The 13,654-nt window shown below is 36.0% G+C and overlaps 1 protein-coding gene across 5 annotated transcripts in view; it reads left to right on the top strand.

The window, feature by feature from the left end:
• zgc:172136 overlaps window positions 1–13,654 on the top strand; it is a 44,513-nt gene that overhangs the window by 12,767 nt on the left and 18,092 nt on the right. For all 5 annotated transcript variants that reach the window (XM_087278273.1, XM_087278274.1, XM_087278275.1 and 2 more), the window contains 3 exon segments: window positions 6,807–7,048; window positions 7,721–7,811; window positions 12,510–12,589. In XM_087278273.1, coding sequence (XP_087134399.1) covers window positions 6,971–7,048; window positions 7,721–7,811; window positions 12,510–12,589 — 249 coding nt within the window. In that variant the 5' untranslated portion in view covers window positions 6,807–6,970.

Consider the following 13,654-nt stretch of genomic DNA (forward strand, 5'->3'; position numbering starts at 1 on the left):
TACTGAGGTCTGAGATCTAGACTTGGGACGGGTTAGATAGATTTAATCTGATTATTTGATTTAAAGGTAAATCCTCATAAATCCCTCCAATGGTAATTGTAACTAGCTAGTTAAGATTAGATTTTGTCAAATTGAGACAATGAGCTTGGAAGTATCAAATAAATCAGTAATGTTTTGCACCACGAGTACTAAAAATTGTAAAATAGGAACTAATAAATTATAAAACATTTACTTTCGAATTTAAATTATTTGTAATACGATGTTTCGTTAAAAACTGTTTGTTGATCAGCATGTGGCTTTTTGAACTGGCACGTCAAAGGAGAAATAATTTATCTCATAATTTAACAAACACTGCCAAACGTATTGGGCACAACAATAATAAGGTGTGTATTATATTTCATTATATTTCACTTCACTTCAATGCACGTTTGAAATGACATCATGCGTCTTATTAGAGGTGTGTAGTTCTGTCAACCTCTTCTTTTGGTGCTGAACCCAGTAAGTCAAAAGCAACGATTATCTTCTTTCCATGAGATTAAAAAGCCGAACAGTCAGTGATCATTCCCTGCCACTGAATTGAGAAAAATAAATAAAATAAAAGATATGGTGACTGTTGCTAACATTTCCTGTAGTGTTCTATTCAGGAGATAAGAGATTTGGACTGTGTCTAGTATGAGTAAAATCCATGAACCATCAAAAGAATGTAGCAGCCGGATTGCCCTGAGGCTGTAGCGGTTAACAGTAGCTTACTTTAGACTACAGTCTGTGTCTTGATGCACAGGTGTGGGCTGTCATGCTCTGAATCACCTGAAGGAAACACACACCCATAAACTCAGTGTGAAAGACAAAAAAAAACCCTGGATAATTAATTACGGCCAATGGCTATTGAATATGAAGAGATTTATGTAAACAGTTGTGATGGAATGTACAAAATGTGACACCTAAGTGTACTTTAGGGTGTGCTCACAAGTGGCAGGTTTGTTTTATTGAAATCAATTTGGGTGCGATTGCTCAGTTAGTGCAGTTCACCTGGAATACGAAAAAAGCAGACAGAGATCACTCAAAAGCTGCTTCTCTGATATATGTGATTGAGCACAGTGCTATTTCCGACAGATCACACTATTTATGTCTTTATTATTATTATTATTTCTTTTAAAGGTCCTATAAATTTAAAATAAAGTTGTTGTTTTTTATCTTAGTACTATGTTAGTTGTAAGGATATCTAAAGGCTATTGCGCTTTACAAAACAGTGACAGAAATTTGCATTTTGAAGATATAAACCTGATATAAACATCCAGAGCTTGCAGTTTGTCACTTCTAGCTAAGTGCATCAACGATTCCATTCTATTGACGTCACCTCATACTTCAGTTTCTCATCAAATCTTGACCAATCAAATGCTCTCTACATGTCTTGAGCACTTCAAGACACTGATTTTTTGCGTTTTATTTGATGTCATTGAGCTCATCCACTCACTTCAGGGGTCCGTTCTTCGTACCTCGCTTAAATGATCTAAGATGATTTGACAGATCATGGATCTTTTAATCTTGACAACTGATCTCTGGGTAATTTGGTTCTTTAAACAAGATTGCAAATCAGTTAAAAATGCCTGGATGAACTGATATGAGATCTCTGCGCGTGTTGTGAAGGACGGATCTATTGATCCTCGAAAACGTGATCAGCAGTGCAACAATTGGCTGATGGCATAAAAGAAAAGTAAAGATTAAAGGTACAAAAGTGCACCCTAAAAGTACTAATGTGCTGCTTTAAAGTATAAAAAGGTACCATTTGTGGAAATTGAAGCATTGAAATAGGCAAAATAATGAAAAGGCCTGGATAAAATTCAAGGGCAATAATTTTGTGCATATATGGATGCCACTGTGATGTTGATTGAAACTTATTTGGGCCATTAATCTAATGCAATGTAATGTAATGTGTGTACTAATATACCATATTTATCGTATATATTCAAAACCATCTCCCTCCCTCCACCCTCCCGTTTTGTTATTTCTCCTGGAAAAAAACAATAATTTCACCCAAAGCCAAAATTTTAATGACCACAGAGAGTCAGGATCTCATCTCGGTTTATTGTCTCATCCGAAAGATGGCGCCCACTGACAGTATAGTGTCCCTATGTAATACTGGGACATTAGGACTCAGACCGCAGGTTGAGCGCCCCTGCTGGCCTCAGCAGCACCCCTTCCAACAACAACCTAGTTTTTTCATGTGGTCTCCCTTCCAGGTTCTGACCAGGTTCAGCCCTGCTTAACTTCAGGGAGTAACCACTCTTGGGCTGCAGGGTAAGATGGCACGTATAAATACTCAGTACATTAAAAGGAATAAACTTTATATTGTACTAATTCACCAATGGTTTTCATGAAATCATAATCATAGAGTCATAGAGAATCATATAATCATGATTATAGAGAATCATATAATCCTAGAGTTTTTGAGGGTCTCTAACATGTAACTTGATTATAGTTGATGGTAGAAAAGCTCAGCCTCACACCACACAGGTTAGAAGTTTTTTATTTAAGGAAATATAAGTGCTTTAACATTCATGTTTTCTGCATGGGTTTGTATTTAATGTTTTAAATGTTAAAGTACTGTCAAATTGTGTTTCCGCATACCTTATTCTACTCGAAACAAGTTGCAAAGTCTCAAAGGAAAGAGCAGCAAATGTGTCTCTCAGGTTTTCACATCATGACTGTAGTATTTTGTTGTGACTGATCATGGTACAAATGATGTCAGTTCAATGTTGTGACTACTTTGAATAAGATTTAAGAATTCAAATGCATTTTTAGGGTCAATTAAGTGTTTTTTACGGTATGGTTTTGTATCGCCAGCCTGATTTAGAGGTTTGTCAGTTTCATGGACAACTCCCAGCAGGTGGAATTTGTCAGATAATGTGAGGAATGCTGTAATGTTTTCACAGGTGAGCTTATCTAGACTGTGAAACTGTCAAAGTGGAAAGTGAAGGTCCACAAACACAATAATATTTACCGCATGATCTGCAAGACTCATTGTGTGCAAGTTTGTAGCGTTAATTTCATTATTACATAATTGCATGTTTATATAATCTGATTTAGCTGGGCAGATTGTGCAATGTAATGAGCTTTTATTGCATGGCTGAAGAGGGGTCAACATTGCATGAGATATTAGAGCAGGACAAAACTTCATTTTCCAACACAGATGTCGTCAACATTTTTGGCCAGTCTAGACATTTTAATCACCCCAGTGTTTTTTTGTTTTGTTTTTGTTGAAATATGAAAAAAAAAACAATAGCAGATTTTTCAATTATTATTTTTTTGTCATAATTACTTGTTAAGTGCTTCCTATAACTTTTTAAAGTTATTCTTTTCTCCTAGCAAACATGATAAAAATGCAGTCACAGTGATGGAGGGACAATCAAACCATAATCATAACTAGCACTTCAAATACTTTAGCTGTATGCAATTCTCTGGCGACAGGCTCTTAAACCTGTTTTCAAAAGTTTGCATTTCATGCCAACTAAACTCAACATGCATAAACGATACTTTGTATGTAAAAATTACATTGTGTAAATCTACGCATGTTTTTGAAGTGAAAAATGTTAGTCATTTGCATGAAACGCCTACAACATTCCATATAGGGGCTTTCCTTGTGACTGTTTCTTTACTGCGTTTTAAGAGGTTTCCTTTCTTAGCAGACATTTTCTCAACAACAGATACTCAAGGAAGCCTAAGTGCCAATCGCATATGCATTATTTCTCATAACTAAGCAGTAGGCTTTGACGGTTTACTAATTTTAATACCATCAAACCTCTCTATTTAATTGTGATATACCATGCATGCATAATAAAAAAATTATGAAGGCTTAGACAGTAGGGATGTAACGGTATCAGAATTTCACGGTACGGTAATACCTCGGTATGAATGTCACGGTACGGTATTTATTGAATCATTTACAGGAAAAAACAAAACTTATGAAAATACTCCAAAAAAGTGGCAAAAGTGTCAATGACATACAAATTACCCATCTATCTGTAAGCTTTGAAACAGGAACTTCAATTTTAATAACAAAAAAATATTAAACCATGTAAAAAAATAAAGTTTCAATTTAGTATTGTTGAAAACTCATCACATTCAACATTTAATCACTCACTCACTTAGATAGAGATGGGTTTAAAGGAAAATTATCATATAAATATAATCTGGTAAAAGCTGGTATCTCTGGGTATTTACAATGTCCCCTGCAACAGAAAAAACCCTCTCATTTGGGACTGAGGTTTCTGGGACAGAGAGATATGACTTGGCCCAGGTTGACAGCAGTGGGTAACGTTGTGCATTGTCTTTCCCCCACTTGAGAGGACAAACCATGAGTGAGATAGAGGTCTCATGTCTGCATCAATCTGAACAGTGTGCTGACAACACCGCTATTCAGTACGTGCGCGACAACACAGCTGATAAGAACTCGCGCGACAACACCGCTATTCAGTACGCGCGCGACAACACAGCTGATAAGAACTCGCGCGACAACACCGCTATTCAGTACGCACGCGACAAGACAGCTGATAAGAACTCGCACGACAACACCGCTATTCAGTACGCGCGCGGCGACAACACCCGCTTTAGAGTTTTCCAGCTCTTTTTCATCCCCGCTTCTAGCAGCACACTCCATTTCCGCATTACTGGATCTGTAGCGACAACAGACTGCAAGGGATGATGGTCAAGCATGGGCTGATGGGAATTGTAGTTTTCGCTACCTCCCGTTCGCTTCATTCGCCTGAGCAAATTTTATCAGAAGACCTATAGTTTTACCGAGTCATGCGACTACGGTATTATCGAAAAAAATTTATATTGCGGTATGACGGTATTTACAATACCGTTACATCCCTATTAGACAGCATCACCAAACTGTTGGCTTGTGCCTAAACTGTTCAGAAACTGAATACGGTATGTGCAACCTTTGGTTTGAGGTATTTCCATCTCTTGCGGTCACCTTTTTGTTGTACAATTTGCAAATTGCCTCGTCTGAATTTACCGCTTCTCCCTTCCCCTTCTGTCGATACCCTAATATCCGCCAAACTGCAGCAGTTTTGTTCTTTTTCAAGATCGTGTTATAAGAGATTGTGTGGTGATAAAAAATATGCGTGAATGGACAAACCAGCAAGCTGAGCACATTGTAAAACATTTCAGTATTAACTAGTTTTAACACAAAACTATTTCAGTGTCATTATATTATTAATTACATCCAGAACTGTCAAGAGCGTCTGTGCTCCATGTCTTACGCCTTCAAACGCCACCACACATTCATTGCATGTCGGCATTCTCTTCTGAGGCGCAAGCAATTTGTTAAATGAAGAAAAGAATCACGCAGCTGGTCCTATCGCAGAAAATTCTGTTTGTACTGGTGATATTTGGCGCCAGATAATCAGGATGTGACGATTATGTTCTCTTTAACTCGTTGGATGGAAACACTGCTTTATTTGCATGTCTTTTATGTGATAATCCTGTTTCGCACATAAAGTTAATTCGCATTTTTGGATGGAAACATAGCTATTGAGTCTATTTATTTACTTGTGTAAATGTGTGTAAATTATATATTTTGTTCAGTTTTTACATTAATTTCAGTAATATTATTGAGTAATTTGAAAATGCTTATAATATTTATTTACAATGCAATAATGTCTTTTAGTAGATATATTATATGAGAGACTAGCTTTCTTTTCGAAATAAGTGGATCTAATTGGATTTGCATTATAAACATTAAGTGAAGTTTATTTATAAACTAATTTCGATCTGATGATTTCTGGTCCTGCATTATACAATTTATGATTCACCAATCAGACGATTCCTAAACCACTATAAATACCCTAAGTTCCATATCACAGCCATTTTCGTTTTGGAGAATTCCCCCTTCCACCTCTACTCCTCCTCCTTTCCTAGATTGGTGGCCCAGTGGTTAGCACTGTTGCCTCACAGCAAAAATGTCACTGGTTCTAGTCTTTACTAAGCCAGTCGACGTTTCTGTGCAGAGTTTTCACGTTCTCCCCGTGCTCAAGTGGGTTTCCCCCGGGTTCCCCGGTTTCCTTCCACCGTCCAAAAACATGCACATGCCCATACAGTTGTAAGTAGTTATCTCTTAAGAGCAATCACTATCTGTTCATTAGCTACTACAGCAAGGGGAGTTCTCGAGATCTACCTGAGCTCAAACTCCTCTCTCGCCTTGCAAACGGGAAGAAGCCCTGGGCTCGAGGATCTTATGAGTTCAGGGCTCTCTCCCGGGACAGCATGCCAAACAAGCTTTATAATCAATCATCAGCTAAGTGTGAACTCTTGAAATAAAAGTTAAAAGGTATTATTTTTATTTTATAAATTACGGTTTTAGTTACAGTACTCCCAAAATCACTCCGCATAAATCCGCATAAAAATTCTGCGCAGAAATAGCAAAAACTTTCTGCAGATTATGTCTGGCTATACTTTTAAGGCAACAGGTTTACTCACTTTAAAATAAAGGCAATTAACCAATCACTTTTTAAATATAGATTCTGTTTTCAAAAAAAATATTCAGAAATTTCATGCACAAATTTGTTCATATGAATGCTAATGTAAATAAATGCATAATGTACTGTATTGTAGCGAACCAAATGTTTTAGGGAAATGAGGCTTTATGAGCAACTAAATGAGTGGTTTGTTCTCTTGTTTTTTTTTTTACCCTTACAGTTATGTTATAGATTCTTTTTAAATTTAGAGCAATAAAAAAAAGGCACTATATCATTATTGTCCTTGCTGTGTTAAGTCTTAATTATGTGTGCGGTCTTTTGCAGATATTCACAATGAAGGAACCAATACCTGTGAGCAAAGCACTTTGAAGAAAAAGATTCAAGTTGTAGTGTGTGATTGTGTGTGTGTGTGTGTGTGTGTGTGTGTCAGTGTTTTTGTTTCTGTTTGTGTGTGTGTATATGTGTGAGTGGATGAGCTCTTATAGACCATGTCTGTCCCCACCAAACAAGAGAGGACTGTATGTGTCCTCCTTCCCAACAAGGAGACACTGGACATCACAGTGGGGGTAAACATTCAGCTTTTCTTTTCTGGGAAATATGACATTGACAGATGAGCTGTTAATCTAATATGTCTGGACAGATTAGCCCAAATATAGAAATTTGGCCATCCACAGATCAAGCTGGAGGTGTTTTTATTTCTTCATCTAAATATCAAAGACGATCTTTAGCTGATACTGTAATATTTAGGGACTGAGTTTGAGAGTCAAAAAAATAAATGAATTAATACCAGTGGCTCTGAAGTCCTAGTCCTAGTGAAATAGTCAGTCTGTAAAGAGATAGCAGAAGTGGTTTTGATGAACTATTCTTATAAGTAAGAAATAACCCACACAGTTCTGTTTATATACAGTATGAAACCAATGAAAACCTTGATAATTTCCTTACAGTATGAGTTTTTTTTTTCCAGTAACACTTTAGTTTAAGTAACAATTCACCATTTCATCATTTACTACTGGCTTATTACCTAGCTATTATTAAGATATGAACTATTTATTAGCATTTATAAAATATTATTTTATTTTACATTCCTATTTAAACCCAACTACTACCTTACTAAGAAGCTAATTAATAACGTATTGAGCTAAAAGTCTTAGTTAAAGGTTTGTTAATATGATGAATTATACATTAAAATACATAATTATACATAAAAAGTGTGACTGTTTTTGTTTTTCTCTTCAAAGGTGAAAGCAACTGGTCAAGATGTGTTTCACCATGTCTGCGAGCTTCTCGGCGTCAGAGAGCTGCACTACTTTGGATTAACTTTAGTCAAAAGTAAGTATTGATTCATCCCAATGATTTTTTTTTTTTATGTACAGTATGCGGTGGCACAGTAGGTAATGCTGTCGCCTCACAGCAAGAAGGTTGCTGGTTCGAGCCTCGGGTGGGGCAGTTGGCATTTCTGTGTAAAAGTGGCATGTTCTCCCTGCGTTTGCATGGGTTTCCTCCGGGTGCTCTGGTTTTCCCCCACAGTCCAAAGACATGCGGTATAGGTACATTGGGTAGGCTAAATTGTCTGTAGTGTATGAGTGTGTATGGATGTTTCCTAGAGATGGGTTGCAGCTGGAAGGGCATCCGCTGTGTAAAACATGTGCTGGATAAGTTGATGGTTTATTCCGCTGTGGCGACCCCAGACTAAGCCGAAAAGAAAATGAATGAAATCTCAGCAGAACTGTACATTTTACACTAAAACAAAAAAAAAAAAATTCATAAACTTTACCTTCATAAACACTACTCTTATGCATGCTGGTATCCTTTACCGAATCTTCAAACTCTGTGGACAATAAACTCAAACAATCCTGGTCTTTATTTAAAACTTATAGAAATAATAATATTTTATTGTCAAAATATTTATCTTAAAGCATGCTGGGAAGTACACGTTCATAACAACTACACAAGTTCAATTTCAACACAAAGCGATGTTAACTTTTTTATTCTAATTTCAGTTTTTTTTACAAGTTTAATTGGATTAAACATAATACAAATAATTTGTTTAAAAATGTTAGAATTGCATCGTTTCTGCTCATTTAAACAAGTAATCTGAACAAGCAGCAAAAGGCAACACTGTTCATAATTTTGTAAACAACATAGTATTTAACTGTAATATGAACAGTATTTTACTGTAGGACAGTTAGGCAGTATGTTACTGTATTTTAAAGTTGCATTCTGAAAATTACAGTATTTATTATACAGGAAAGATATACAAAACTATAAATATAATATTATTAGATATACAGCAAGATAAATGCAGCTGTAAATGTAAATACATGCTTTTTGGTGTAGTTGATTTACAGTAAGTTACTGGCGAACTGCTGCCAGTAAGTTACTGTAGATTCTACAGGAAATTGTAAACAGTGTGTTTATATTTTTAAATTAGATTTCTTGGTTACACTTAAAAATTCCGGACAAGTAGTTAATGTAAGTTATTGTGCAGTATTTACTAACATTAACTAATAATAAACAGTAATTATCCAGCCTTTATTAATTCATTGTTCAGTATAGTAAAGTGCTTTTTGAGTGTAGTGTTAACATAAATTGTAACAGTGAAGGCTGTTTATTGAAGACTATTTCACTAAAACCTTTCAAAAGCAAAAGCTTAAACCACAGAACACATTTTGAAAAACATAATGGTTAAAAGACTCAAACTTCATTTTACTGTCAAACAAAAACAGAAATCTAATGTAGCATTTACTGTTTCCAGTGATGGGAACAGTACTAACAGCGATACTTTTTTCAGTAATAAGTAATCAAAAGAATTACTGTTTCCCCCGTTACAACACCGTTACCATTACTGTCAAAAAGTGCACATTACTATAATTGAGAACACAGAAGTGATTTTCATGCAAGCAGTGTCTCTCTCAGCCATAGGACCTGTCTTTCTTTGCCGTGTGTGTGTGTGTGTGTGTGTGTGTATGTGTTTTCGGGGCTGGGGCGGGACACATAACCAACCAATGATGATGATTGGTCTGACTATGAACGTGATGTAACTAAGAATGTGATGATTGGCTTAAATAGAGTACATTTCAATTGATTGCCAATCAGAGCCAGTGTAGGGCGGGTGTTCACAAAAGCACTCACAGTCAGTGGCACACACCCACGACCAGGAGTCTGAACGATGACAAATCTTACAAGTTGAAAGGTAGCAATTGCAAACTGAAAATATAAGCACTACTTTTCCCTTTGTTGAGGTGAAAGGCAAGAATGTTTATGTATCGTGCAACTTATGTCCAGGAAAAAAAGGTCTCACTGTGTTGGTGACAAGTAATACTGATCTAATAAAGCACTTCACATCATCACATGGCACCACAAAAGTAGTGGCTACACAGATGATAACTAAGGCTCTGCTACAAAAGGAGAAGACGAAGTCACGCCATCAAAGCAAATAAAACTTTATTTTTCTCCACCGAAACACTTATTACTTATTACAGAATTAAACAAAAGAATATCTGGATATATAGTTGAGGACAGGTGGGGATTAGTTGAGGATAGTTGAGGATTAGTGCACAATGTTTTATATTTATTTTATAGTCATTTGACAAATTAGATTTTCCTTAAAGTAACACAATAGTTACTTTCCCTGATAATTATTTACTTTTTTAAACATGTAACTCAGCTACTAACTCAGTTACTATTTGTGAGAAGTAACTAGTACCTGTAACTCTTTTAAAGGAACGTGCCCAACACTGGGTGTTTCCCAGTTGTTTAGCAGTTTCATTCAGGCCATCTTTGAAGATGTGCTGGTTCATTTAGACTCTTTTTGCTCTACTTTTCAACCCCTTATTCAAAAGCCTCATAGCAGGTTCTTGAATATCTTGTAACGGTTTTGTATCACTCTCGTCTTGGACAAGGGTGTCTTTGTTTTTGTGTATTTGAGGGCCGACTACCCCTAGGCCTGGAATCGAGTCATATTAAGTTTGCTAAGCCTGGAATTTACCATGATTCATCACTTCAAGGAGCAGAGGCAGCAGGAGAGAGCAATATATAGAGAGATCTTTACAGGGTCACAACCTCCTCATGATGAGCCTCAGTTAGAGAGACAGTGAGTCAGAAAGAGTTTGACTCATTTAGTGAAGGAGATGCGGATGTGAAGTTGGCAGGGGTAAAGAATGGATACATGGGGGGGGGGGTTGGATGGCAGAACGTTGGATGGCGGAGAGGTGTCGCGGACTAAAGTGTAGAGTGGGGGGGGGGTGTTTTGGCAGAACGTTGGATGGCGGAGAGGTGTCGCGGACCAAAGTGAAGAGGGTTGGGGGAGTCACGGAAGAAAGTGAAAGTGAAAGTGAACGGGGGAGGAGGGCAGTTGAAGGAGGGAGATTGGTAAAATGAGGTGCCGGATCAGACTTCAGAGGTGCTTGATTCGGTGTGTTCCGGCACAAATTAAGCCCTGCGTATAACCCCATTGTCATGGTCCCATCCACCAAATTGGCTGTATTACTGTCTCTCCACTCCACCTATAGCTGATGACTGTGAAGCACTTTGAGTGTATACACAATAAATACGCTATATAAATCCACATTACTAAATTACTTTTATACTTCGTTTGCACAAAAATCCCAGAATGTCCTTCGAAAAATAGTCACTGTTTAACCCCGTCATCCTGGCCAAAATTTGCCCACTGGCCTCTGTCCATCATGGCCTCCTAACCACCCCCAAATCATAATTGGGTTCATTATTCTGTCTCCTTTCCACCAATCAGCTGTGTAGTATGCTGTCTGGCGCTATATGTGGCACTTACAGTGGATGTGCTGATCAGCTACTTTTGGCTGTTCCACTCTGGAACTTATTAGGCCTTATACAGCTTGTAGACCGTTAAGATCCCATGACCAGTTTCTTTTTTCTGTCCCTCGGTCTCGCTGCAAATCAAAAGGTGATCGAGCTTTGAGAATCTAGTTTTAAAATCAATTTTTACTCTTTAGCTTTTAATACCAGATAAGAGTCATGTATCTCTTGTATTTGTTCTTCGTTTTAGATGGTGTGTGTGTGTATAGCACTTTGGTAAGCACTTGTTGTCTTTAAAAGCACTTTATAAATAAACTTTGACTTGACTTGACTTGGCAATATGGCTGCCGTCGCGTCATCCAGGTGATTGCTGCACACTGGTGGTGAACGAGGAGATCCCCCATTTTGTAAAGTGCTTTGACTGTCTTTATAAATGTAAGGAATTATTATTATTAACAAATATGATTAGTTACTGTAATAAATGAGTTGTTGGTTGTTTGTTCATGTTTGTAAATGCATTAAAACATTAACTAATACATCCTTATTGTAAAGTTTAAACAATCATGTTAGCAAAGATGAATAATTAATGCAAAAAATTACAATTTTTAAAATGATATAATTCAATCAAATTCAACTGCTATTAAGAATAAATATAAATCTATTCAGTCAAATATAAAAACATGATTTTATGTTTAAAAACTGAAGTGTAAAGTTATGATTTGCATCTTGCAAAACATGATAATGTAAATATACGTTACATACAAATACCCATAAATACGAATGAAATCCCACTGATAAACTGAATAAATCATTCAGCCCACTCGCATGAAAGGATGTAAAATGTTGTTTTAAAACACTCTGGGAAATAACAATAAATTATTGGTCTTAGCTAAATCTCCTTTCATTTTTCCATTGTGACATTTATTTGAACCGTCTTAATTCCACTCTTGCACAAGGCTCCTTTTCCAAGTGTTTACACGATTTGCTCAAAGCGCCCGAATTCTTTTGCAATCGTGATCGCTCTGGCATGAGACTGCTAGTTTTTTTTTACTGTGCTAAGTTTTGTCTGCGGTTAAGGCTGATGAATGCCGGGGCCTTCGTTCACCCAATGGCTGAACGGGTCTTTTCATTCCAGCCGTCTCCCTAATTGAGGTCATTGTTGGGTAGATTTCATGCATGAATTCATGATGCCATTGTTTGCGGTCTGAGAGCATTCACCCTTGTTTCCTGTGTGTCCTTTTGGGGCTGCTTTAGACAATGAGCACATCTTTCTGGACTTAGAAGAGAAACTTGCCAAGTATTTCCCCAAGGAGTGGAAGCAGGACTCTGGGAAGGTGAGCTATCCATGAATCCTGGATCATCAATTGCTACTTTTTTTTTTTTTTTTTTTACATTGAAATTTACAGATTTTTTTTTTTTTGCATATCGGTTTACATCAATATCTCTGCCAAAAAGTGTCAAACGTATTAGACAGCATTACAATAATGTTATGGTAGTACCATGGTATTCAAAGCAAGACTCCTCTGGTAAAGACATTAAAAATAAAAATAAATAAACAAAAAATTATATATATATATATATATATATATATATATATATATATATATATATATATATATATATATATATATTTTTTTTTTTTTTTTTTTAATTATAAACAATTTCTGTTTACTGGCGAGAATATTTTTTTTCAACACATTTCTAATCTTAATAGTTTTAATAACTGATTTATTTTATCTTTGCCATGATGACAATACATAATATTTAAGACTGAAAGTGACATTTAAAGGCTTAAATAGGTTAATTAGGTTAACTAGGCAGGTTAGGGTAGTTAGGCAAGTTATTGTAAAAGGATGGTTTGTTCTGTAGACTATTGAAAAACTATAGCTTAAAGGGTCGAATAAAATTAATAACAGCTTTTATTCTAACGGAAATAAAACAAATAAGACTTTCTCCAGTAGAAAAAAATATTATCGGACATACTGTGAAAATGTCCTTGCTCTGTTAACATCATTTGGGAAATATTTCATATTAATATTAATATTTAATTGAGGCTAATAATTCTGACTTCAACTGTATATATCATGCCACTTCTCAAACTAACTGATAAGACCTGCAAGTCTGTTTTAGTGCCTCAAGCTTTCTGAAATGTTATTTTTGAACATGCAAATTAAGTATGAAGCATTAATTGCAGTAATTTAAATGCATTTTCCTGAACAGAAATATTACTCCTGCTTTATTTTTTACTGCTGTATTTAAGCTTTTTGATGATTTTGTTTGTATTAATAAATAAATCAAACTACTCTCAACATTTAAATGATATACGTACTAGTATCCAAAAGCATAAGAATAAGTGCTGGCGCCTAATGAATAACTGATAATATATTAAAAGTTATGGA

Source organism: Danio rerio, chromosome 13 (genome assembly GCF_052040795.2).
Source record: "Danio rerio strain M-AB ecotype USA chromosome 13, GRCz13ab, whole genome shotgun sequence".
NCBI lineage: Eukaryota > Metazoa > Chordata > Actinopteri > Cypriniformes > Danionidae > Danio > Danio rerio.